The sequence below is a fragment of the Bradysia coprophila genome, unplaced genomic scaffold, assembly GCF_014529535.1.
Source record: "Bradysia coprophila strain Holo2 unplaced genomic scaffold, BU_Bcop_v1 contig_350, whole genome shotgun sequence".
NCBI lineage: Eukaryota > Metazoa > Arthropoda > Insecta > Diptera > Sciaridae > Bradysia > Bradysia coprophila.
Genome location: NW_023503608.1, coordinates 2,846,180 through 2,872,364, shown reverse-complemented (window position 1 = coordinate 2,872,364; position 26,185 = coordinate 2,846,180). Strand labels below are relative to the sequence as shown.

At 35.6% G+C, this 26,185-nt stretch overlaps 3 protein-coding genes across 3 annotated transcripts; 2 read left to right on the top strand and 1 right to left on the bottom strand.

The window, feature by feature from the left end:
- The first annotated feature begins 10,183 nt into the window (after positions 1 to 10,183).
- On the top strand, positions 10,184 to 10,889 carry LOC119080205 (MIP18 family protein galla-2). Its single transcript, XM_037188444.1, has 2 exons — positions 10,184 to 10,426; positions 10,490 to 10,889. Exons 1-2 carry the CDS (start codon positions 10,312 to 10,314, stop codon positions 10,831 to 10,833), a joined length of 459 nt encoding a protein of 152 aa, XP_037044339.1. The 5' UTR covers positions 10,184 to 10,311; the 3' UTR covers positions 10,834 to 10,889.
- Positions 10,823 to 12,521, bottom strand: LOC119080204 (mitochondrial inner membrane protein OXA1L). The gene is made up of 4 exons (XM_037188443.1): positions 12,343 to 12,521; positions 11,352 to 12,281; positions 11,172 to 11,289; positions 10,823 to 11,105 (listed from the first exon to the last, which is right to left on the bottom strand). Exons 1-4 carry the CDS (start codon positions 12,406 to 12,408, stop codon positions 10,933 to 10,935), a joined length of 1,287 nt encoding a protein of 428 aa, XP_037044338.1. The 5' UTR covers positions 12,409 to 12,521; the 3' UTR covers positions 10,823 to 10,932.
- A 1,050-nt stretch (positions 12,522 to 13,571) lies between these two features.
- LOC119080196 (protein zer-1 homolog) lies at positions 13,572 to 20,345 on the top strand. The gene is made up of 12 exons (XM_037188436.1): positions 13,572 to 14,673; positions 17,129 to 17,503; positions 17,577 to 17,805; positions 17,874 to 18,095; positions 18,169 to 18,246; positions 18,300 to 18,424; positions 18,480 to 18,651; positions 18,725 to 18,886; positions 18,946 to 19,107; positions 19,166 to 19,315; positions 19,384 to 19,629; positions 19,695 to 20,345. The coding sequence occupies exons 1-12, from the start codon at positions 14,468 to 14,470 to the stop codon at positions 19,890 to 19,892; spliced, it is 2,325 nt and encodes a 774-aa protein (XP_037044331.1). The 5' UTR covers positions 13,572 to 14,467; the 3' UTR covers positions 19,893 to 20,345.
- The last annotated feature ends 5,840 nt before the right edge of the window (positions 20,346 to 26,185 follow it).

Sequence of the window (26,185 nt, the reverse complement as noted above, 5' to 3'; positions counted from 1 at the left end):
CACTGTTGATCAGTTCGCAACCGTTAACCAACGAAAAATCAATCAAATGTGTACATGTAGACAGAGAGCCTGGTACACCTTTACACTTTCATCATCAGAGAGTGATTAGAAAAATATTGCTACTGGTGGAAAATTGTACATTACGTCCGTGGTTCAAAATTTTTATTTGGACGAGTGTGAATGGAAAAACAGATTAACCATCACAGTCGACAAGACATTTTACTTTTTTGATATACTAATACTTTGGATTTACTAGTTATTTTAAATCGACTTCAAATCGTTTACTTCATTTCTTTAAACATCCTTTTTGCTTTTTAAAACGGTATTAGTCAGAGCTTCTCGTTAATTTGTGTGAATTTTTATAAATATGGTCCCATTTCGTAATGGGTTAAGAAACGATGACTCAATCTGGGCTTCAAAATTAGTGGACATAAGAGGTCGCCGGCTCCTGGTCTGTCTTGTCATATAAACACAAACGGCGAGAATTCGAAATATAATTTTATTGATAAAAATGATGTTGTATATTCCACGCATCATATTTCATGTTATATGTTTTGTAAATATTTGAGTTAAATTTCGATATTTTTTATTTATTGTTTAGTGAAATGAAATTTGGTATATTTTTGTAACGAACATATTTAGTCTGTGCATATTAACGGTATCTCAAATTCGTCCTACCACTCATATTCTATTGATGTATTGACAATTTAACTCTTCAACAATATTAACCTTTTCCAGGAGGATATATTTCACCTGTTATCGGCGTCAGCGACATCGAAAATAATGATGAACTCATGCCGTTTTATATATCAAAATTTTTATATTAATAGTTTTTTTTTACGTATCTGTGGTGAAGGGTAGTTGGTAAGTGGCAAGTGGAAGATGTTGAGGAATGAAAATTTTTAAAATTGTGAAATATATTCCTTTAAAGAATGGAATTCAAACGGAAGAAAGCCGAATCATCTGCCACTTTTTGACACAAACTTTTTTATTATAATTTTCTTCCTAAAATGTTTCTGGTAAGATTTTTGTTGATATAACTTTCATCAGCTACCATTTGTGACGCATACCTTTTTGCGTGTCGAATCTGTAAGTGCCACCTAAACCGATATCAGTTCTTTTGTAAGTGGATAACAGGAATTGCGTCACACCTCCACTGTAAGTGGTTTTGGGCGATATCAGCTCTTTTATAAGTTGTGATTTTTTAGAATTGGGTCGCAGATAATAGACAATCATATTATGCAGTTTGAACGAAAATATTATTCTTACAAAACTGTATAACTTTCTCTTTGATCTGAACCGTCTAGCTTTTTGACGAAAATCGAAAATTTGACGGAATTGGAAAATTTGACGAAAATCAAAACTTTGATAAAAATCGAAAATTGCACTAAAATCTAAAAATTTACGAATATCGAAAATTTGACGAAAATTGAAAATTTGACGCACTTCAAACGCTCCCAAATAAGCGACTTTTTAAGGAAACCATGAAACACGTATCGACTAGAATCTAAAACACTATACCTTGGAAATCAATATACCAAACGCGTATTTACACTGGACCACATCGTGAACCTACAAACTAAGCTGTAAAAAACAAGAAAACACTCATCAAATCGACACGCAAAATTTTTCGGAGTGACTCTCCATTGTTCGCCGTGCATTGTTGTGATGAGACGTGTGTGAACCTGGCATTTATTATTTGCTGATTACAGTGCAGAGTTTTTTTGGTTAAAGTGCCCAGCTCAATACATTTATTTCAAGAATTATCTACATTTTTTCTCAATTTTTTCACAAAATTGTCTGAGTCTGGTCATATGATTTGCACAATGGAATTCGTGGAACGGATTTATTGTCATGCAAATCCATAATGCACCGTACTACTGAGTACAATGGAAACGTTGTTCAATCGAAGACGGAGATGTCAAACCGCACACATACTCAACGCATGGTTTGCATCTACTGTATGGATTGGATATGGTCAGCTCCAATCTGTGTTCGAATGGTTACCATTGTCATGTTCGGTTGCACGTGTTTCTTTTATCTACGTTCATTGGCGTATCGTACTCATGCTCCTCTTGCAACGGATACTGTACGCTCCCGTCGAAAATAAAAGAAGCCTAAATGTCGCCATATTTAACCACTGGCTTGTGAATGGATTCCTGGTCCTGCACAGATTAAAGTGTTGCTTAAATTTGGCCCTATATTTCATGGTTATTTCTAGTAAGCTGATCATTCTTACGAATTTAGTATAATTTTTTTAATTTCATGGCGTTTATATGATCTTTAATTTCTTGCAAACCAGTTTGTATACATACCTACTGGTTTTTTTTAAATATATATTTCATGATATTGACGTTGATAGTAATTTCACGATTCGATATTTTCTTGTATTTTAAGATTTACAAGTTTGGTAAACTCCTTAAAGGTGATTCACAGTGGAGTTCCGTTATTTCTATTTTTCTCTTTAATTAAGGAAGAATTGTATTTCATGATGAATAGATAATAAACAAACAAACAAACAAACCTTTGCCTTTTAAACGAACTTTCTATCTGCCATATTTTCCGAGTTATGGCTGACATAGCTCGCACTTAAAACGCTCATAGCTTTCAAATAAGCGACTTTTTAGGAAAACCATGAAACACGTGTCGACTAGAATGTGAAACTCTATAAATTTGTCTTTTAAACGAACTTTCTATCTGCCGTATTTTCCGAGTTATATGTCCTATAGCTCAATAGCTTAACACGCTCATAGCTCCGAAATTATAAGCTTTTATAATAATTCCTTCAAATTAGTTTCTTAGAATTGCGTCCTTAACATACCCTGAAAATTTCAGCCAAATCCGCCGGTAAATTCGAAAGTTTCGTTGTAACAAAGTAACAAAGGTAGGTAAAATTCATCAATTTCAAAATGTATGAAAATCCATTTCTTCATACAAATTTCCAATTTTTGAAATTTAATATCTCGGCCAAGTCTTAACCTTATGAGGCGATGAGGTGATAGCTCGTTGAACTCGTATGGACGCCCAGAATACGAATAAAATACGTTGGGGGTAGTAGGAGCAAAGGAGCAAAGGAGCAAAAGTCAAAAAGTTCGTGTATATATGTTCCTCAGTCTTGTGGAAAAAAATTTTGTCAAATTTTTCAGTGTGAACAGACTTGCGTCACGGCCCTTCACTAACGTAGGACCATGATAAAAAGTATATTTTTCATTCCCTGGGCATAAATTTCAGAATTTATCTAGGCATGAAAAGTTGTATGCGTATCTGTTGGCGATTTTAGACACTTTGGCTTGTCGCTATCACTTTCGTCCACAACAGATACGTAATAGTTATTTATGCCACTCAGCATCATAATATCCCTTCGGCCTCGTGTCATAATTACACATCTAGAGCCTAATAAAGAACTTTGCACCTCGATTGCATAAATGCCTGTTAACAAAAAGTAAAACTTTCGTTGGCTTTTTTTGAGAAAAACGTTGGATGCAACTTGATGATAAATGTGCTTTTCTAGGCACACGATGGGTTGTCACTTTCGACCTACAGCCTCGAATGGCAATCTACACCTCCAGTGCCTAAAAAACATTTATGCAACTCAACATCAAAATGTTCGGAAACTGCTAACTTCAGATGCTTTCTGTTGCATAAAACGTTGTATGAACGTTGTATTACAACTGAACGATCTATAAGTGTTTTTGAACCGAATGAAAGAAAATAGTTATTTATGACATCGAGTGCAAAGTGCTTTATTAGGCATACGATGTGTATTGTGGAACATGCCTGCGGCAGCTAAAACCTAATACCTGCACTCGATGTCATCAATATCTATTTTCTATCAATCCGCGTCACTACTATGCTTACCGTTTTCAATGAAAATGAAAGGTTAAGCAAATACCATTCACTGAAATAAATAAATGAGACGAGGTAAATAAACTCAATGTGAAATTATACATTTGGTGCAGAAACGCCTACAGGATGATATTTTTGTTGATATGGCTTGAATAACGGGCAATAGTCCTAGAATGAGTCATAAATTGATTTATGTATAAAACATCAGTTGTGTTCGTCTTGCGGTTACTTATACTAATAATAAGTTAGATTTATTACCGACCATCATTCACCACTATTTGCATTAATTAAGTATTCTATATTGGTAAGAATCGATGATATCGTTTCTTATGTTTAATAGTCATAATAATTGACATGCTGACCTTTTATTCGTCTTATCGAACTTTACCATAACGTATTATATATGTAAAACAGCACAACTCCTGACCATTACTATTGTGTCGAGATTGAAACAAACTTAATGTGATTGAGAAACGCACTGGAAAATTAAATATTCTGGCGAAATTATTTCACTTTGTTCATTGCAGTGAGACACGCAAATTTCTGCGAAATTCGTTTGTGCATAATATCGGTTTTTTTATTCAGTTCGTCGACCTGCCATATAAAAATTATTTAAAAAAAAAATGCAAAAGCAATATGACTTTCATATTGTATATCCATAATCGTCAAACAACACCAACGATACCGTCTTTAAATAATAAAAATGTCTTGTTGATAAAATCGAGTTGAATCGTGCAACGGAAAATGATATGAAATATTCAGTTAATTGAATGTTATGTTATTCAATGGTCTAATTTGTAGCACTCGCAAGTAATATAGTAGGTAAGTCGTCTGATATATATTTCGTTGTAATTTGTAATTGAATGAAACCATTAAATGCTACAGGTAGTTTCTTTTTCTTCTGTGTATTTTTTGTTGTTGTTGCTGTTGTTGTTGAAAAATGAAATAAAAGTTAGTCAACCGACTCACTAATTCTTATTTCTCAAACTTACACTAATTGCTTAATAACACAGACGAATTAAATGACCTAGTCGCGGTTTACATTGAATATTGAAAACAACATTGATGTATTGATACATAAAACGCTGTATTATAATGGCATTATAGCTGTTGAGTTGATAGTGTAGAAGAGTGCTGTAAAGTAACATCCAGTTAATATTCCTCAAATTGAAAAATTCTTGATCCTTGGGAACTTATCAAGCGCTTTCGCATACCTTTGGGTAATGAAGTTCCTTCCATATAATTAAAGAAATGTACAAAGAGTTTCTACCTGACATCAGAAGTTTAACTGAAAAGGAACCTTGGAAAAGTTCAACAAGCTCTCAATAATGTCCTTAATTTTGACTAATTTAAAAATTTCTTTGAGTTGGAAATTAAAAGATTTTAAATTAAAGAACATGTAAATATATTGATGAAAGGTTACGTAAGCTTGAGTAGTTAGAAGCAACAGTAACAACAATAATGGGTGCTCAAATAAATTGTCAAGTCTGGATAATGAAGCTTATATCTAGCAAAGTGTATGCTAGCAAAAACCTAAAACTAATGAAATTAAGAATCTTTTACTAAACAATTAAACGACAAATCATTATATCTTGATAAGTACGCCTTTTGTTGAATAAAAGAATCGCAACAGGTCGTGGCTATTAAATCAATAAATTTTCGAATTGATATTTAGAAGCCATGCTCTTGTCGTAAGTGAAGACAGCAATTTATATTTGGGGTGAGATTAATTTCATTCTTAGACTTAACTTTTCTCGCTCATCTCTAGAATTCTGTCGAGACCACAATTGTTTTTTGCTCAAGAAGTGAGTCTACTGGTGGAAATAAAACGTCTAATCATCGCCTTGTGGGGTAATCGCGATCGCCGGAGTCAGAATGTAATTTGTTTGCTTGCGGCCAGAAAACGACTCATATTCTCTCACTCAAGTTTTTCGCATTTCCTAGCCGCAAGACAATCGCCGAGCTTAGAAGCTTATTATCTTCTGTCCGTCTAACTCAGAACAAAAGCTAGACCTATTCCTGGACTCATTCCTTTTAGAAACAGCTAGACATCTTATGACGCAAAAAACTGGCGATTTCTTATTTATAAAAGCGGACCTTGATACCTTTTTAAAGAAAAGATTTTGCGCACACACCAGACTACGCTTTAAACATATGAAGTAACAGATATAATAGCGCGATACGATCAATACTTAAGAAATTAAGAATAATGAAAAGATCGTCAATGAATTGGTAATTAAGTTCAGAACCTTGGAATATAAAGTTGTCTGAATCTGTTGAAATTGTAAAAAAAATGTTCGATTCTGACTCATGTGCCTCGGATACCATTTACCAAAGTAAGACTTCAATTACAGTTATTGAGAAAAATGTCGTACGTCATCGAGTGATAAGTGTTTTTTTCGGCACACGGGTTGTATTGTCACACTTAATAAAAAATTTATCGCTCTCGGTGGCATAAATAACTATTTCGTCAAATCAATTTTTTTTTCTAAAAAAAACATTTTGAAAAACACACTTTTTCTATCGCAGTAATTTAATATTTTTAAATAAATACACCACCATACATCATCCAATTAAATAATTTAAGCATCATGTGAACCATACCAGTTGTTTCAAACAAAATTTAATTTTTAAACAAATATTGATTTGAAACAATTTGAGATAGAGAGCATTGTGAAAATTGAAAACAAGTTGGAATAATATACATGTTAGAGTATCGATTTACACTCTTTTTACGGTACGTACAACGGCCTTTATTATGTGGGAGTTGTCCGAACCATACGAGTGTCATACATGTCGATTCCCTTTAGAAACAGATTAAGGTCATTCGGACAAAACCTTTCACCTGTACGGTTCCCGCATTTATTTTATATGTGGAAGGAGATCAAGTTCAATTCTAAATTTATTTGCTTTGCTCTTATGTTCCTTCATCCATTAAGAATGAATGACGCCAGACGTAGGAAATGTTGCAATTGAAATTGAATTTAATTTGAATCGTTGTCATATTGTTAGGTGATATACAGATGGCTCTTAAGTAGACTATACACATCCATTTCTGACTGGGTGTTTTTATAAATCTCCTATGGATAAGTTTTAAGTGGAATGGTTACCTGACATCATTTACCTATTCTTTAACGATTTATATTTTCTACAGACCTATCTTCAGTACACATCTCGTAATCTAGCCGACATAAACGAGCCATCAGAACAGTCGGAGCGTTTGCTGCGACTGAGCCCCGTACAAACCCGTATATCTATTGCGTACGTGACCCTAGTGCGTCTGTCACCCTACTTTGACCGTAAGCCTATGCGCCGGTTAAAGTAGTTAAAGTAAAATTATTATGTAATTTGTACATCTTAGAAATTGCGCATAGCGCAATTACGAAGCCCCGTACGACGTTCCTTTCAAATAAAACAAAAATTTCAAATAGCCCTAAAATTTTAATTTATTGAGTATAAATACACATAGGGCCTAGTATCGGCCTCAGTCCGAGGACCCAAATTTAATTTTTTTTTCAACAACTTTATTCGGCCTTTGATTACCTTCCAAATCAAACAAAAAATACGAAAAACGAATGAAATTTACTCGAGTTGTATGTAAAATACACATAGGGCCCTAGTAGCGGCTTAGTCCAAGGACCCAATTTTTTTTTTCAACAACATTCTATTCGGCCTTTGATTACCTTCCAAATCAAACAAAAATTACGAAAAACGGATGAAATTTGCTCGAGTTATATGTAAAATACACATAGGGCCCTAGTAGCGGCCTTAGTCCGAGGACCCAAATTTAATTTTTTTTCAACAACATTCTATTCGGCCTTTGATTACCTTCCAAATGAAACAAAAATTACGAAAAACGGATGAAATTTGCTCGAGTTATATGTAAAATACACATAGGGCCCTAGTAGCGGCCTTAGTCCAAGGACCCAATTTTTTTTTTTTTCAACAACATTCTATTCGGTGTTCGATTATCTTTCAAATGAAACAAAAATTACGAAAAACGGATGAAATTTACTCGAGTTGTATGTAAAATACGCATAGGGCCCTAGTAGCGGCCTTAGTCCGAGGACCCAAATTTAATTTTTTTTCAACAACATTCTATTCGGCCTTTGATTACCTTCCAAATGACACAAAAATTACGAAAAACGAATGAAATTTACTCGAGTTGTATGTAAAATACACATAGGGCCCTAGTAGTGGCCTTAGTCCAAGGACCCAAATTTATTTTTTTTTCAACAACTTTCTATTCGGCGTTCGATTACCTTCCAAATGAAACAAAAATTACGAAAAACGGATTAAATTTACTTGAGTTCTATGTAAAATACACATAGGGCCCTAGTAGCTTTTCACTTCTAAGGCCCTTACTCACGGTCCACTCACCCGATTTTAAAAAACTTTTTTTTATTGACAATACCTATCATTTGCCGTGTCATTTATATTTCCATCGTTTATTTTGCCATAAATATCACCAAAAGACCTTAAATCACTTAGGTGGCCCTAACTCACGAAGGGCCGACCCGAATATGCCCATCTTCGAACTTAGCCTCACTATTTTGACTATCTTTCAGGGAATTTTTTTTTTTTTTGAAATCGGATTTGATTTACTCAAGATATCGACGTGACGGACAGACGGACAGACGGCCCAAATTTTTATTGCGGATTCGTTATTTATGAACATAGGCAAACACTTTGCCCTTACCGTCTGCTTCGAATTCCATCAATTACACACGGCATCGTAATCCTATAAGCCCCTTCGTACTTCGTACGGAGCTAAAAATGAAGAGCCATTAAACTAGTCATATAACAGAATTTGAATCAATCTCTTGAAGGCTCTGTGAAAGGAGGAAAGGTTAACGTCACAACATAATTACAATCGTTAGAGAAGCTAACAAAGGCGTAAGAATAGTAGATTACATACTTGTGCGAAAATCGTTGTTTTGAAGAGTGTGGAGTTTGTATGATGAGCCGAAAGCGAAGTATACAACCACACGAGTCAAAACAACGATTTCCTCACAATAACGTAGTTTATTTTGCCTGTTGTGCGGCGAAAGTAAATGTTCGCAGCACATAGGAGCTACTAGCAGAGCTGTGTTAAAAGACATATTTCGAATATCAATGCGTCACTGTTCGGGTTATTACTTTTTTGACATAAACATTTTGCGAGATGTTGAAACAACAATGTCAACAACAATTCATTACGAATAACTTTGGTAAAAGCCAATAAGAAGACAAAGGATTTTCGTCACAAGGCTACTAAAAACCACTCAGGACAAAAAAGATTCGAGTTATCAGACATTCTGCCATTTGGGACATTCCAGAATCCGGAGTCCAGATACATTCGTGAAAGTAATTATTAATTGAGCTTAACGGTGTTTCAAAGTTGTGTGACACACTGTCAAGTTTTAGTACCCAATTTAGAGTACCACTCATGATTAGTGCGTTCGGTTAACACAGTTTCCTGCTTTAAAAACATGTCACAGCTCGGCTACCAGTATTGTGACACCTTTCATTCTAGCTTGGCAAGGCAAGTAACAGATTAAAATTGCCAAGTATTGTTGTGTCGAATACTGTCCAAGATCTTAAGTTTGTGCAAGCTGAGGTCCTGTTTCACCAAGCAATCTACGTAGCCTTCCAATAAAAATCTTGAATTTGGTAACGTGCAGGCAACGTGTAAAAAATAAAATTCAAAACCCCCCTATTTTACATGATAACGTTTACTCTATTTAGAGTACCACTCATGCTTGACGTGGGTTTTTCATATAGAAAAAAATTGTTACTGACAAATACACTGTCTACAACTATACATGAAGTCTGCATGTTATGAAACGAGAGTGACACACCACTGTGCACTGTTCTTTTACCCACTTTCTATACAACAAAAACCTCACTAAGTCAGGAATATTTGTATTGAGTGTGCCTAATTGTGTTGCCGCGTATCTAATAAATGACAGTGCGCGTAACCTCTCTTTCTTTACAGCCAAAACTGGTTGAGACAATGTTAAGTATGAACTAAAGGTCGAAAATTAAGTCATCAATCAATTCCCCTTCCAACAACCATCCGTAATAAAGTCTCCGGAGCGAGATATATTTTCATGTGATTTACATCAATGAGCGTTGGGGCCCCAAAGTTTACAGCCTCGTGGTCAAATTTCGGTCAGCAGCACATAGGGATTTTGTAAATTATGAGTGCGTTCAAGATAAATCGGTCGATTGACCATATCTAGTCTCATTGACTCACATTGCGTCTTCTACTGATTCCCGCTTGTATTTAAAAATTTCTCTTCGAAACATTCACAATATTCGACATATTCACGATGGAAAATTTTCGGTGTTGACAGGACTGACACTACCGAACACACATCAATGATAAAATTTTTGTTCACCTGACGTACCAAAATATCGCATTCTGTAAAAGCCAGAAAAAGCTACAGCCACACATTTCCCTGAAAATTTTGAGAACGGAAAATGGAACTAGAAAATCTGAATCCAAATGTTTACAAAAAATCTGCAGAGCGTACAGTAACCACATCAGAAGAAGATGACAGTATAGTCGATCCATTTGATGAACGGGAAGTTTTTGGTAAACAATCTTAAATGCGCATCAAATTATTTGCTAAGTGTTATTGTGGCTCTCATTCTGTAGATTTGATTCGTGCTATCAACGATCCCGAACATCCATTATCACTTGAAGAGCTACATGTGGTGCAACAGAATCTAATTACCGTAGACAATGAACACAACGAAGTTAAAGTCAATTTTACGCCAACAATTCCCCACTGCAGCATGGCCACATTGATTGGATTGTCCATACGAGTGAAACTATTGCGATCACTACCGCCAAGATTCAAAGTTACCGTCGAAATCACACCGGGCACCCATTCATCCGAACATGCAGTGAACAAGCAGCTAGCTGACAAAGAGAGAGTCGCTGCTGCCTTAGAAAACAGCCACTTAATCGAAGTGATTAACCAATGCATTGCCGTTTAGTTTGTAGACTTTAATGTTCACCATTCCGGACATTAAAATTCTTTAATTTACAAAAATTCTATTTCAATCGGTGACAAGACGTGGTTCGTGTTGTTTACATCATTTTTTCGGTTTGACTGTGGCTGAATCCAGCACCGTCGGCATTTTCTGCACTTTGGTCGGATCGAATTTATAAGTTTTCACCAGTGGGCCGGACCCAGCACGCTGGAATTGTATCGCGTCGACTCTTTCCCGTTCAGCTAGTTCTCGGGTGATTTTCATGTTGGTGAGAGCTGCAAACGCAATCAATGTTGACATTTTGTTCTTGCACAGTTTGAGCAATTACCGATCGAACTTACAATCTTTGAATCCTTGTACAAACGGTTTTGGCTTAATGGGCAACGTTTCGGGACTGTAAATGATGGCCTTTTCAATCTTGAAGAATGTTCGTACAGATGGTATTCTCAGGAAACCAACCTTATTTGAGGGAAAAAAATATTGTTCTCGACCTGAAGACAACAGAGTCCACAACAACTTACTTGAATGAGAGATATGAAATTACTGCACGCCCAATAGAAACAAATAGCACCCGGAAAATTGACGGTAAATGGGAAAATGACGATTGGCATAGCTCGTAGAACATATTTGATGACTTGTGAGGATTGCTGTGACATTCGGGCTGCGTCCGTTCCCACCAGAATCGTTACATACAAAGTGGCACTGGTAATAAGCGGCAATAGGTAAAATTGATCCGGCATTGACAAGTCGGTAAACCAAAATAGTCCACCCTCTCGCATTGATTCAACAGGCGCATTCGTCATTTGTCGAAGACCCATAAAAAATGAGATAAAAATCGGTGCCTGGGCCAACGGTACCAGCATACTTTTGAACGGGCTGATGTTTTTCTCCTTCATAAAAATGTACATTTCCTGTGCCAATCGAGCCGATTCAAACTGATTTCCTGTGTTTCTGGCTTCCGACATCTTCAATTGAAGCGATTGCATTTGCGGCATATTGTTACCCATTCTAGCAGCGTTTCGTTGAGCCAATATAACCAAAGGGAACAGCAACGTACGTACAACTAACGTTCCACACATAATGACACCCCACCACGGAATATCGAGTGAAATATGCAGATATTCTAGAGCTGATTGAACAAGCCCGACCGGAGTGTAGCCACCAAGACCAATTGTTTCAAATGCTGGTTCGCCATTAGCTGCAAATGAAGTTGCAACCTCAGTAGCATCCACTGTAGGTACAGGCGGCGGTTCCGGAATTTTGGGTAGTGTGTCTGATAAATCGGGATCAGCTGATTGAGAGTTTGCTAATTCACTAATCGATCTTAGTGAAGCCACGGATAGCACATTGTGACATCGCAGCAATTGGATGTTTGTCAGAGTTTGTGGTCGTCTTGGTTGTGCTATGTGGAAGTTCCTACATTGCATAGATGTTACTGTTTTTGATTCGATCTGAAAGTTGGGTTATGATTGAGTAATCATTCCAATGAATCGATTGGATTGACTCAATTACCTTCAACACAAAAGAGACATTTCTCAAGGAGTTGCCCTTAATTGCTCCGCAACATCTGGACAACATAATATCTTATGTGAATTACAGCACCGATTTTCTTCCGCAATTTTATTTCGTTAAGGAACAATTTCGCCGATAATAAAAAAAGAAGTTTCGATGAGTGCTCTCTCTCACTGTCAAACGTTCGAAAACACATCGAACACAAACACACACACATCGAACTAGTTAGTTGTCATAGGCGTAAAATTAGTGGGAAAATCAAATTTTGATGTTGCCTTATACTAGACGTAACAGAGTTTCCAGAATTCCACTTCTGTATGTGCAAGTAAAATTGCGTCATCTTTGCAGCAAAAGTGTAAGGGGTAAATGATGTAGTTTCAAATGTCCATAAAATTAATATCAATGCTCTCTCTAGCAAACAAACTCTCAGCTCTCTGTGTCAAATTCACACCTTGTTTCTTTGTATTCTACAAACACTATTCTACATTTTGACTGACTACGTCGTAATGTACTTGTAAATTTCAAAGGCTACTTGATTCTTTCACCACCTTAATAAAAGTAGTTTGGTTGCTAGAGAGGGTATTGTTAATATTCGTCTCTTAGACCGAGTTACATAAATATTATGTTGTTCAACGAAACGGATGCTTCAGAGAAAAAAAATAGAAACTGTGTGCACTATTAGCAGTCCGGATGTTGCATCATAACAGTACTACAGAATTTAGACACTTTTACAAGGCGCTGATAACTAGAGAAAGTTTTGTGCAGCCCATAACCTGTCTCAATACTTAGCCCTGGACCCTCAGAATTCAAGGAAGATTGATGGGAAAATAATAAGGTGCAGCGTAAGGGAATTTCCAGACCTTTCTATTTGTAGGAGTATTAGGAGAAAGCATCAACTTTTTGCAATTTATAGTTATGTCGCTAGAACTAAAATTGGAATCTCGCTAGCCGAGAGAAATTATAGAAAGATTTCAACCCAAAGTGTCTGCTACTGCTGTGTTACAATATCTCTATTTTTGAAACTCGTTACTATGTGCATACGATGTACATTTAAGGAGTTTACGGATACGATATGAACGTTCCAACAACAGTCATAAATTTCGTCTGTAGACTACTATACGTAACCAACAAAAAGACAACAACAACAACACAAACAAAATTTTGAACGTAAGCTTAACGAACGTTAAGTTTCTCTAGAGTTTTGATATCGACAACAAAACATTCACCTCACTGTCAAAACATCTGTTTTTTGTTATTGTTTATAATTCAATGTTAAATCAAATGGCAATATTGTCCGAATGGTGTAATTAAGATAAACAAAATTAAACCAAAACGAATTTCCGCAAGACAATTCAAGTGCATCAGTTTAAACAATCCGATTCTTTTCATAGTAAATTCAATTAATTGAATGTTTCCCCTTTGTGGTGAGATGGGTGAGATCCCTTTGTCAAAGCATTCAACTTAACGAAAAAATAAGTTTAATATGGAACAACAACAAAAAAAAATTTTTGGTCTCTGTCAACACCAAAGTTTTTTCTTTTGATTCTTTTTGCCCATTCTAGGCATAATTTGTGATCAAAATATTCGCAAAAATTAATTCTTACAACGCGAAGAAAGCATTCCATTAGACGAACATCGAATACAAATTAAGTGGAAGGAAAATTTCAAACAAATAAACTGCAATCCTTGTGCAACCTCTCTGGTCGACAGTACAATAGTTTTTTTTCTACTATTTTGACTTTGAGAGATGATTATTTTTGGATTTGTGGGCTTGTGAAATTTTTTTTATAAAAATACTTGTGATAAAATGGTGATGCAATCAAATTCGTGAACAAGAACAAATGAGCATGATCCGAAAACATGCTACAATGTGAATGAATTCTGTAAAGCAATTGCAGTTTTGCAGTTTTGCTAACTGCATTATACACGAGAAAGAAATTATTTTTTTTTTTAACTTTCATCTAAAGTGGTTTTGATTACACATATTTCGTCTATCTTGTCGATAGAAATTACAGTGAATAAAATAAAAAAGAGACAGACTTGTCAAACGTTCGATCGCGATACAAATTCTTGATATTTTTGCAAAAACGCTCTGCCATCGTGCTGCATATAAACAAGAAATATAATGAGTGGACGTGTGCGTCTCAAAGAGAACGGTGTTCTCGATGAAGAATTTACGTTGCTGGAAATTGTTTTCAAATATTTATCGAAAAATTTGGTTGTCACCAGCAGTAATGATTGGAATGACGATTTGTTGACAACGGAGAAATATTTCATTGAAAATGTTCAACTAAATGGACCAATCGTCATTCCGAATGAAATATGTGATAGGTGAGTGCTGCATATAGTTCTTATCAACCAATCAAAGTTTTCATATTTTTTTTCGTATAATACTTGTTCGAGCATATCGATAAAACAAAGAAATGTCTAAACATTTGTATACTATGCCATATACTACGCATTATTCAAATACAAATATCAATTTTTCCGACCTACCGATCTCGTTATTTTTAATTCTTTATCATAATATCTTCTACGCGACAGACATTTCAATTTCTCATCATTTTGCGTAACATTTTGTGTTGTAACGATGACTATTATTATATGTGTCCAGGATAAAATATACGCATGATATCTACACAGGTCATTGACCTTGCAATTTCGGGATACGAATTTTAATTCAAACAAATGTGGAGTTCTTATATAACGTTTCGATTCGGAATAGTGCTGGCATAAACAGTTCTTTTATCGAATGGCATGAATTTTGGTGCGTAAATGTCAGCACCTCTAGCATTGCTGCTGTTTGACCTACATCCATAAAATTATGTTTTTGTTGTCTGGACTAAAGCTGTGAAAACATAAACAAATTTTAATTTCTTTTTCCTGGTACGTGTGCGACTCGTGAAGTGTGCGAAGTTTAAATATTTTTGTCATTTATTTTTGTAAGTATGTTGGAACGTGGCCCTAAATTTACTATCGACGAAAATGTGCATCGTCATCTGAATGCAAATTCATTTTTTTACAGCTCCCAAATAAACTATTCAGGTAGCCACAACTTCCAGTTTGCTTTCGATCGATACACTTTTTTTTAGAAAATTCACGACAAAGAAAAATTTAGGTCAGTGTCAGTGGTGCAAGCGTGCGTCAGGTTGAATTAGAAATAATTTCGCATTTGAAATGACTGTATACACTACATGCAGTTAGACATACAGTGAATGTCTCGTGTTGGTATTGTATGTATAATACGTAACGATAGGACATGTTTTATCTTAATAATGATGATAAAATCCCTCTCGTTGGCGATGATGTCACATCGATCGTTATAGTGTTTAGTTTTTCTGAATAGTTTGTTGTCTATAGACGAATAGGTCGAAATGAACGTGTACTAACGGCAGATGAGACAGCAGCTAAAGCTCAGAGCAGGTCAGGGTTACGTAAATTTAAAAAAAAACTGTAACCCGGGATGACCTGAACCTGATGTGATCAATTGTGACCTGACCGTATTTGAACCTAATTATGGTAATCACAGGTTAAACTTGACCTGAAACCTGACAGCTTAGCTGTAAAATATGTATGGGTGCTGACAGTTTTGAATGAAACCAGATTCAAATCAGATTCTTTCTCTAAAACCATTACCTGATCTGACCTGAACTTTGAATTCATACAGGTCTTTGACCACGATCAACCTATTCGGAGCGTTAATGCTAGTGGTTGATGTTCCTTAAGGTCTTGACGCAACTGATTCTATCAGTTAAAATCACTAAATCAGTTTAACACCATTTATGAAATCACATTCTAGAAATGACATACAAATTTTAAGCCGTCCATTTTTCCATGAAGTACGTGATGAATCAAAGTATCAGATGTCCGAAGCGCAAAATGCAATGCTCATGAAACTACACTCAAACTTTATCTAAAGTTCCTAACAAAGTCATTTGAAATTGATATGAACAAATTTTCACAGTTCATTGCTTCAGGCTATACTAGCCTAGAATACATTGTCACTTTGTGATGAACAAATCAACATTAATCTCATCATATGTTAGTCTAACATATGATGGGATTACTATTGATTTGTTTGAGGCCATTCTTAAATGGACCGTCAGCCGAGCGTGAAATCTCATGCTATAAAAGTAGTGAAGTGTAATAGCCAATAAGAAAATGGGGTTTACTATGTTACAGACGGCAACCATATGACCAGTATTACCGGGTCGATTACTTCCATCGATCAAAGTATTCTTCAGTTGATTCTAAATCTGGTACTTCGATTTTTTTAAACATGCATTTTACTATATTTTACCATAATACCCAGAGCCTGTCATTATTTTGGTCGTCTAATGTGACAGGTCTAGCTCTAGCTCTCTAGCTCTATATCTGTAATAGCGTGCGTGCGCAGGTTTAAATTATGTAGCAAACATAATCATCGACCGGTAGCTGAAAATTTTGGGTTTACTTGCCGCAATGATTGCGTATAAAACAGTGAATGATTACTGAATAAGAACATACCAATCCAATGGGTCAATAGCTATTTTGATAACTAGTGTAGTAAATGTGTTGTTTTGCGCAATTCATGTGAGATACCCGATTCGAGCCGAACGCGAGTTCGACAACACATTGTATGCGAAACACTCTAATTTACTAACATGTTAGCAACAAGATTTTATGTACAACAGTTGGGATCCTCATTCTTTACAAACGTCAATTTAAGCACTCCGTAGACATTTGATCAACCAAATGCAACCGAACAATTTTTTTTTTAACAAATTCGAATTCATCCAATCCGCAGATTTATAAAGTACCACCAAGACTGCAATCAAACGGTTACCAATCAATTCATGTTCATATTTCATGATGTGCATCGGACGCCGTTAAAATATGTTTCGATTCGTGAGTCCACAATTACGGACGACGGATTGAAAGTGCTACTGCGACACAATTTAGCGTCGCTGTCGCTGTGGTATTGCGACAATATAACGACAGAAAGCTGGAACACTCTCGTCGAGCATGGTCGCAATCTACGCGAACTGGAATTGGGTCGGTCGGTTGACATGCTGAAGCACAGTGCACTGATTTCGAAAGAGTTCGAGTTTCAGTTGTTGCTACCAAATTTGAGACGACTCAAAATTAACACGATAACGTTGCTGTCGAATTTACAGTTTAGGTATGTTTTGTGTGCGGACGCACTTCTCTGTCTCCATTCATTCTAATTGGTTACTTTCATTTGTTTGATGCAGTCATCTCACGGAATTGACTCATTTAGATCTAAGTGGATGTACATTCAATGGATTTAGTTTAAATGCTATAGTGAATCTTCCAAATTTAACAACCCTAATTTTATTTAATATACGAACAATTGAAACCGAGTTACCTGCACTGTGTATGATGAATAAATTGACCGCATTGGACATATCCACCTGTTCGAATGGAACTAATGGTAACGGTCACTACGAAAATCCGAATCAGGTAACGGTCAATCCGGCAAAATATCCGTTCTGCTAACACAGAATGACCCCGAAAATCGGTTTTCTTAGTTTCTAGCTACAATAATTGAGAGTTTGCCGATGCTGACACATTTAGACATATCTGGAACGAATTTGGCCGGCACGGGTGTAGCTCAGTTCAAAGCAAGCGATTCAATCAAAAGTTCGGACATACCGGGGCTAGTCAGCCGTGCAACGAATCCTTTACAGTTCTTAGGTCTTTACAATACTGCACATTCAGCGTGCCGACGATACGATATTCCAGCCATTACGGTATGATTACGCGGTTATGTATTGAATAATTTGAATTTTAAAATTTTGATTTTCTTCCAAAAACAAAAATTAGATTTCCGGCGAAGCGAACGAAGAACAAATTCTAACCTCGGCTGTAGTTTATCAGGATCGACCAATAATGCTCACTAAGGTATGGATTTACGGCTAACTAAATCGAGCACGTAATCAACACTGTTTTTGTAGGTTCTCAATGACCTGTACCATCTTCTACGATTTGAGACATGCAAATCAATACATCGTGCACTCGATGTTGTATTATCTGCTATGGACAGACACTTGCGAAACAAACACATGCAAATATCCGGAAGGTTGGTTTTGTGGAAGTTTCTATTAAAGTTTGACTACAAAATTGTCGTTTTTCAGTGCAACATTATTCTACATAGTCAAAGGTCGTGATAAGAGCAAGTTCGGAACGCCTTTGAAAAATCACATAATCCGAACATTACTCAATGGTATGTCGTCACATCAAAGTGATGATACAATGATGCGAAATGGTTGTTTAACATTGTGCCAATTCTCTATTCCGAATGATGTGGTAAGATCCTATTTTGCTGTAATTGTGTATCGCAGTGACTAACAGATGTGACAATTTCCCAATTTGTTTCCAGTTATTCGAATACGAAAGATTAGTTAAGATCCTGTTGCATGGAGTGTCGGATTCGGAACAGGAAGGTTTCGTTCAACGGATTGCAATTTATTTGCTCAATTCATTGGCTTGCCAGGTGGATGGTCGACAGAAATTATTTCTCGGTGATTTAGGAGCGATTTCGGTAAGATTTGGTGCCATAAAATGAATCAGATTCTGATTGAAACTGACGCAAATTTTCAGACAATGTTGGCCTTGATAAACGACAGATTGACCCGGAAGGTATTCGATGACGTAATGGAAGTGGCATGGTCGACGATGTGGAATGTTACCGACGAAACGCCTAGAAATTGCAAGAGATTTTTGGATGGTCACGGAATGGCATATTTCCTAGGATGTTTGAATGTGAGTGTGCGTTGAGCGCCGCTGAGTTTTTTTTTAATTTTCCGAATTCCGAATTCAGTGCTTCCCCGAGAAAGAAGAATTACTCCGAAATATGATGGGACTGCTGGGAAATGTTGCTGAAGTGAAAACTCTACGTCACCGCCTAATGACATCGGAGTTTATTCAGGTCTTCACGGATTTATTGGAATCGTCAAGTGATGGGATTGAGGTATGCTGGAAAATCTCACGATTTTTACTCTACTCTTAATCAATGACGCAAATCTAATTCAATTTCAGGTGAGTTATAATGCAGCCGGCGTATTAGCGCACATAGCATCGGATGGTGCTGAAGCTTGGGATATAGAAAACCCATCACGTAAAGATGTTCTGACAAAAATGGTGAACGCTATCGAACGATGGAATCTGAGTGCCGAGCGTAACATCAATTATAGAAGCTTCGAACCGATTCTTGGCTTAGTGCGATGTTACGAAACGCCGGAATGTCAACATTGGGCGGTGTGGGCATTAGCAAATTTAACAAAAGTAAGTTACGGCGATCCATTGTGTGGATTGAATTTAATCGAACATTCCCTGTCATCCGTTCACAGGTTTATCCACACAAATATTCCCGTTTGGTGGAAGAAGAGCATGGACTCGACTTATTGTTGGAATTACTCGATCATCCGCTTCCATATACTCGTATAAAAGACCTGTCCCAAATGGTTCTAGACAATTGCTATCGAATAAGTAGACCAACACGTAAGAACAACCATCAAACTATGAATCAAATGATTTTAGACGGATAACAAAGCTCGCGTTCCAACAAAATTTTTCAAATTCAATTTCAAGCAATCCATTTGAACACCAATCAGATTATATTGAGATTTTCGTTTTTTTTTTCTTTTTTTTTGTTACTTTTGTTTAATGGTATCGAATCGATGCTCTCATTTCGTAATTCTTTTTTTTTCGTTGTTAATTTGTCGCATTTTCACCGAAATTCTTTGCTTACAAATACACACACGCTAACATTTTGATTAAAGAACAGTGCGCGTTACTTTAAAACAAAAAAAAAATTGAAAATTAGCCGAAGTGAATGAATGGTCAAAACCAAAAAAGGAAGGTAAAACAAAATTGAGTGAAAATGGACGTTTTGGGTTCGAGTGGACCATATTTATTTGGTACTAAGAATGAAAAGAGAAAGAAAAACCCAACCAAGAAACACAAACTTTATGTAAATAAAATTGGCAGTTTGGAAATAAGTTACTTCTTTTGTTGAGTTTAGAGTGATATATTTTAATAAATTAAAAATAAAATGATAATTTGGACAATGATATCGAATTATAACTGACATCATTTGTTATAATAAATTGCTTAACAGAAAAAAAAAAACGAACGATCCAATTCATTTACCAGATATTTCCCCTGAACATAATAGTTGAGCATTGGGTTAGTAATATACTTACTTACTTACATATGTTTTGTACGATTGGTGTTAGGCAATTTCGCGAGGTGAACACAACGTTTTTCCCATGTGTCTGATAAACTGATTTTCTCCACGAAACGAAAACATCAATGTTTATAAACAAAGTGACCATTTGGATGAGAAAATTCCTATTTTCTTCCCCAGGTGAGAAATGAAATTTACATGCTACATGCGTCGACTGTTCATGTTTCAGGCACTTCTTTCGATGCCATTACAGACATTACAGATCAACTCAGATTAAAAGCTAAAAGTCTCGTTTTCATATATTTATTGACCTCGGTCTCGCCTTAAATCAACAGAACTCACACGAAAACTCGACTTTTCAACTTTTCACACCTTCTATGAGCCACATAAGCTTCGAAGATTTTTTTAAAAAGTGGTTTTGGCTTTTAGGGTTGAATACCTTTTTCTAGGCACATATAAATTGAGCAACACCAATACTCTCTCTAGCAAAAACTCTCGGTTCTCTGTGTCAAATTCACCACTTATTTCTTTGTATTCTGCAAACACTATTCTACATTTTGACTGACTACGCTGTAATTTGCATAAAAATTCCAAAGGTTACTCGATTCTTTCACCTCACCACCTTAATAAAAGTAAATCCTCATTATTTACTAAGTAGAATTACCATAAATTTTGGTTCCCACAATTCATGCTAACATGTATTCGAGTCGGATACAACCATGTTGTTTAAATGTTGCACTTGCTTAACAATCTCATATTTAACTCAAATTATTTCCATTGATTCAATAATTTCCCGACGATGTGATTCAGCTATTAAATAAATCTAGTTGATCAAAGAGTTGATCCATTACTCTTCTATTCGATACAATCGATGTACCAACTTACTCTAAGTTCTTCAGCCCTCGGGTTTAGTTCACAGAATATATTTTTCTTATCTCGTGACATATCTCCTGCCTTGATTAATAGTTTTTAATAGTTTACATGATATGGTATGGTATTCTCTAGAACTTTCTTCAGTTTGAAGAGTGATAAAACTATTTAAACGATAATCACTTGATCCGCCCATCCACAGATGGTTGGGTTCTGTGTATGTTTTATTTGCTTAAAAGTAAGTGTGCACTGGCACGTAAAGTTCTCCAGTTGTAATTTTAAATGAATTGACGACAGTCGGATAAATTTCAACAATTACGTAGGTACTATTATATACGAGACCTGTGAATCGAAGCACTTGAAGTGTGCTGGGATGTCGCATGTGGAATGAATAAAATCAATTGGACTGTTGTTGAAAATGTGGCTTCTTTATTTTCTCCCACTGTAAGCTTTGTAAACTTTGTATCACCTTTGCAACAACTTTGTATGGGTGTCTTTCAATGGTTTTATGCAGACCTTGATGCAGACACATAATTGATATGAAAACAATTTCACTGAAGACCTTGCTAACAAATTAAAAGCCTTTTCATGCTTTTGTTTTCTTAGGGTCGAAAGTGGCTTTTTACACACCAGGGCAAAACAAGACAATTAGTTTAGGTTTCAAAAGCTTGTAAAATCCAATAAATAGCTCGGGATTAAAAACACAAAAACTCCACTTTTCAACTTTTTATGTAACTAACTAGGTCCCACCTGTTGGGCGGGTCGGGTCCCTTGACTGATAATTTTTCCAAAATAATTAACCAATTATATTACACTATTATAAATATCTTAATTTATTTTAACTGATTTTTTCATCTCATATCAGATTAATCGTCTACAACGTGACAAAGAAGCGCATCCGATAAAGACACAATGAAATTCTATTGTGTTTTTAAGCCTTTTTCAGTGATCACATTTCCATTGAAAGAACGTTCGTGCCTATTTTTCAAATATACGTTGGCTCTCATCGCAATTTTACGAGTGTAAAAATCTTACCAAATCAAAATGACATTTGACACCGCCAAAATTAACTGCTTTATTTTTTTCTATTACTCTGCTTGATACTTTGCCGCAAACTGCTCGCTCGTCCGAGCTGTCTAATATTGCAATACGATACCGCAACTCGTGTGAATTACGACCCTCGCTTCGCTCGGGCCGCAGACTTCACACTCGTCAGAGTTGTCTAATATTAGGTTTGGTCTAATCGCAAACTTCTCGCTTGTCCGAGCTGTCTAATATTGCAATACGATACCGAAACTCGTGTGAATTACGACCCTCGCTTCGCTCGGGCCGCAAACTTCACACTCGTCAGTTGTCTAATATTAGGTTTGGTCTAATCGCAAACTTCTCGCAAGGCCGAGCTGTCTAATATTGCAATATGATACCGCAACTCGTGTGAATTACGACCCTCGCTTCGCTCGGGCCGTAAGCTTCACACTCGTCGAAGTTGCCTAATGTTAGAATTGCTTGACTTTTGTAATACTATATACTCACTGTATAGATATATGCTGCTTGTTAATTATCAAATATAAAAGTCAACTATCAATTATCAAATACCAATAATCGAATATCAATGATATTGTTCATTTATTACATTGCATTTCTATTTTTTGGGGTAACTTCCGAAGCGTTGATCACACATAGCTTATCGTCGAACTTAACCTTCCAAATGTCAGATGTATAATTTTAGGAACCAAAATTTTTCACTATTTTCTGCCAGTCAAGGGAATAAGACATTAAATTATCAATTGTCAAAAGAGTAAAATCCTGTTTTTCTGGAATAGTTTCCAGATACTTAGGCCCACATGACCTATCTTCCAACTATCTTTGTGTGGTTACAAACATTTCAGTGAAGGGAATTATCAATTACCAATAATTATCAATTATCAATTATAAGCAGCGTAAAATGAATTTTTCTGGAATAGCTTTCAGATCCTTAGGCCCGACATGGCCCATCTTTGAATTCCATTCCTCGTCGATTAAAACAAATTTTATTAAAATCGGTTAAGAATGACTCAAGCCATCTCAAGCGTGACAAATAGATTACAAACAATTACGTTTCTCATAACATTTCATAAAATGTCACAACACATTAAATTATCAATATTAATTTTCAATTAACATGTATTATCAATTATCAACAGAGTAAAATCCTGTTTTTCTGTAATAGTTTCCAGAACCTTATCCCGACATGGCCCATCTTTGAAATTAACCTCAGGAATCCCATTCCTCGTCGATTAAAAAAAAATCATAAAAATCGGTTATGAATTAATCAAGTTATCGTGATTACAAAAAAATAGGCTACAAACAATTACGTTTTCCTTCACATTTCATACATTGTTAGGTTACAAACATTTTCTGGTGTAAGACCCTTGACTTTCAGCCAAGGGAACAATATTATTATTACCAATTATCAGTTATTACAGGTACATTTTATATAATAATATCACCACAACACATTAAATTATCAAAATATCAATTATCAGCACTGTATTATCAATTACAATTATCAACAATTAAAATTATCAATAAAATCCTGTTTTTCTGGAATAGTTTCCAGAACTTTATCCCGACATGGCTCATCTTCGAACTTAACCTCAGGAATTTCATTCCTCGTCGATTAAAAAAAATATCATCAAAATCGGTTAAGAATTACTCAAGTTATCGTCGTGACAAAAAAAAAATATTTCAAACATTTAAAGTTTTGATAATTTTTCATACACTGTATGGTTACTAACATTTTAGGGTATTTTCTGGCATAAGACCCTTGACTTTCAGTCAAGGGAATTATCTTTACAAAGTGCGTTTTGAGGTTTACTTTTCGAATTTCCGGTTCTTAAACACCAGCCTAAGATTAAGTCTAAATTTTACTATTTTAAATCAATCAGTTCCATCGATTCGAACGAGAAAGTGGTTGATAAACATTCAGAAGATACTATCATAAATTTCATTTGCTTACAAAGTTTTATAAGTAAGACAAATCTTGCTGAGTGGAATTCGGTCAGAAAAGTGATTAAATTAAATTCGAACGCGTTGCAATTTTATTTGTTTGTGAACAGATAAACGGAAGAATTTAGACAACTACCAATTGCAATGAATCTACGTTCGATCCATAATTTATTGTACCACTGATTCCTAGACTGAGACATTTTTCTTTGAGTACCAAAACACGACTATATCATGATTTGAATCTCTTTAATAAATGTCCTGTAAATATTTTTCGAAAGAATTTTTTTTCCAGTTTTCTCAACTTCTCTACTTGCTGCACTTTACTTTTGTGGCCATCGTAACCGCTTCCTCTATTTACCATAACATATTTTTGTCAGGTGTTTGATCATTGTGAGCTTACATCAACTTAATCCTGCCATTGGCGTCATACGAGAGGTCTGCTAAATTGACGAAGTTAATAAGTTCTGCAAGTCGAATAGTTGCAATGTTGCAGTATAAATTGAGTTTCTTTTGCTGGAACATCGAAGATAAGACAAAAGGATCTTAGTCTGCAAAATCAAACAATTTCGTATTCGCTTGAAAGAACATAAATATTTGCTGATTGTAATCTCAAATATATAAGACGCACACAAAATGGAAATATAACTCACTAGTTTAGGAGTCGTCAAGTTCTTGAGATTTATTTCTATAAAAATCGAGTTGTACCCTCTCGTACGGAAAAAAGATCAGGCATGGACAACAAAACATATCAAAATGGTGATGGTAAAGGCAAAGACGAGACTCCAGTTAAACAATCTGCTGAAAGCGACAACAGAAATGCTCGTTGGGTGGACGGTTGGGGAACAAGGGATCAACATGCTTCGAGAGACCACATTGTTTTATATTATTCCAATAAATCAACGTCCACACCATGGTATCATAAAAAGCCATAAATTCACTAGGTTGATGTTTTTCTTGACTCAGTTATTAACTCAATTAATACTTCTCAAGTGCATTGTTAAATCGTTCTGACTTTCTTTCTTTTAAATATCTATCACTAGACTATTGGTTTTTGAAATAAATTGAATACAGTCGCATCATCTGGCGAATCAATTAATCAGCTCACTTAATATCGAAGATTTGCATAAAAAAATAATAAGAACGACGAATGAGACGTCTAAGGAGGTAACACGGCTATTTCGTCCCTAGAGAAGACTTTTTACTCGTAAGATACACACCTGTCCAATAGTAGAGTAGATTACATTTAATGCACCGGAATTAATTCATTACTTGAGAATAAGGGATCAATTTTTTGTGATGAGCTGAACTCACAAATGTGATTTTGAGCAACAAGCTTTGTATTGGAAACAATGGCAAGTGTAACATTTACATATAGAGCAAAGCCGAAGGAGAGGTAAAGTAAGTTGGTAAGTATCCCAAAATGTTTCCGAATTAAAGAATTAGTTCTCAGCGTCCAATGTAAACTGTTTTATCATAAGTCCCACACAACCACTCTCTTTTTTTATATGGAAAGATAAAATCGTTCATGTAATGAAAGCTTTGCGTGCAGGGCTGAACGAACATACATGATTGTAATGTCAACTTACCGTATCGATGATACGCACGTAGAAGAAGTGTAACAAATGGAGGTTACAATTTTTCCTAATTTGTACCCTTTTGAAGAGCAATGATAGAAATTAACATCATATAGGTACTAATAACCAATGAAGTATAATCACAAGGAAGGATATAACACACGAAATTCGTTCATTAAAGTGGCTAATATCAGAAACTGACGTTGAGATTCAATGATGT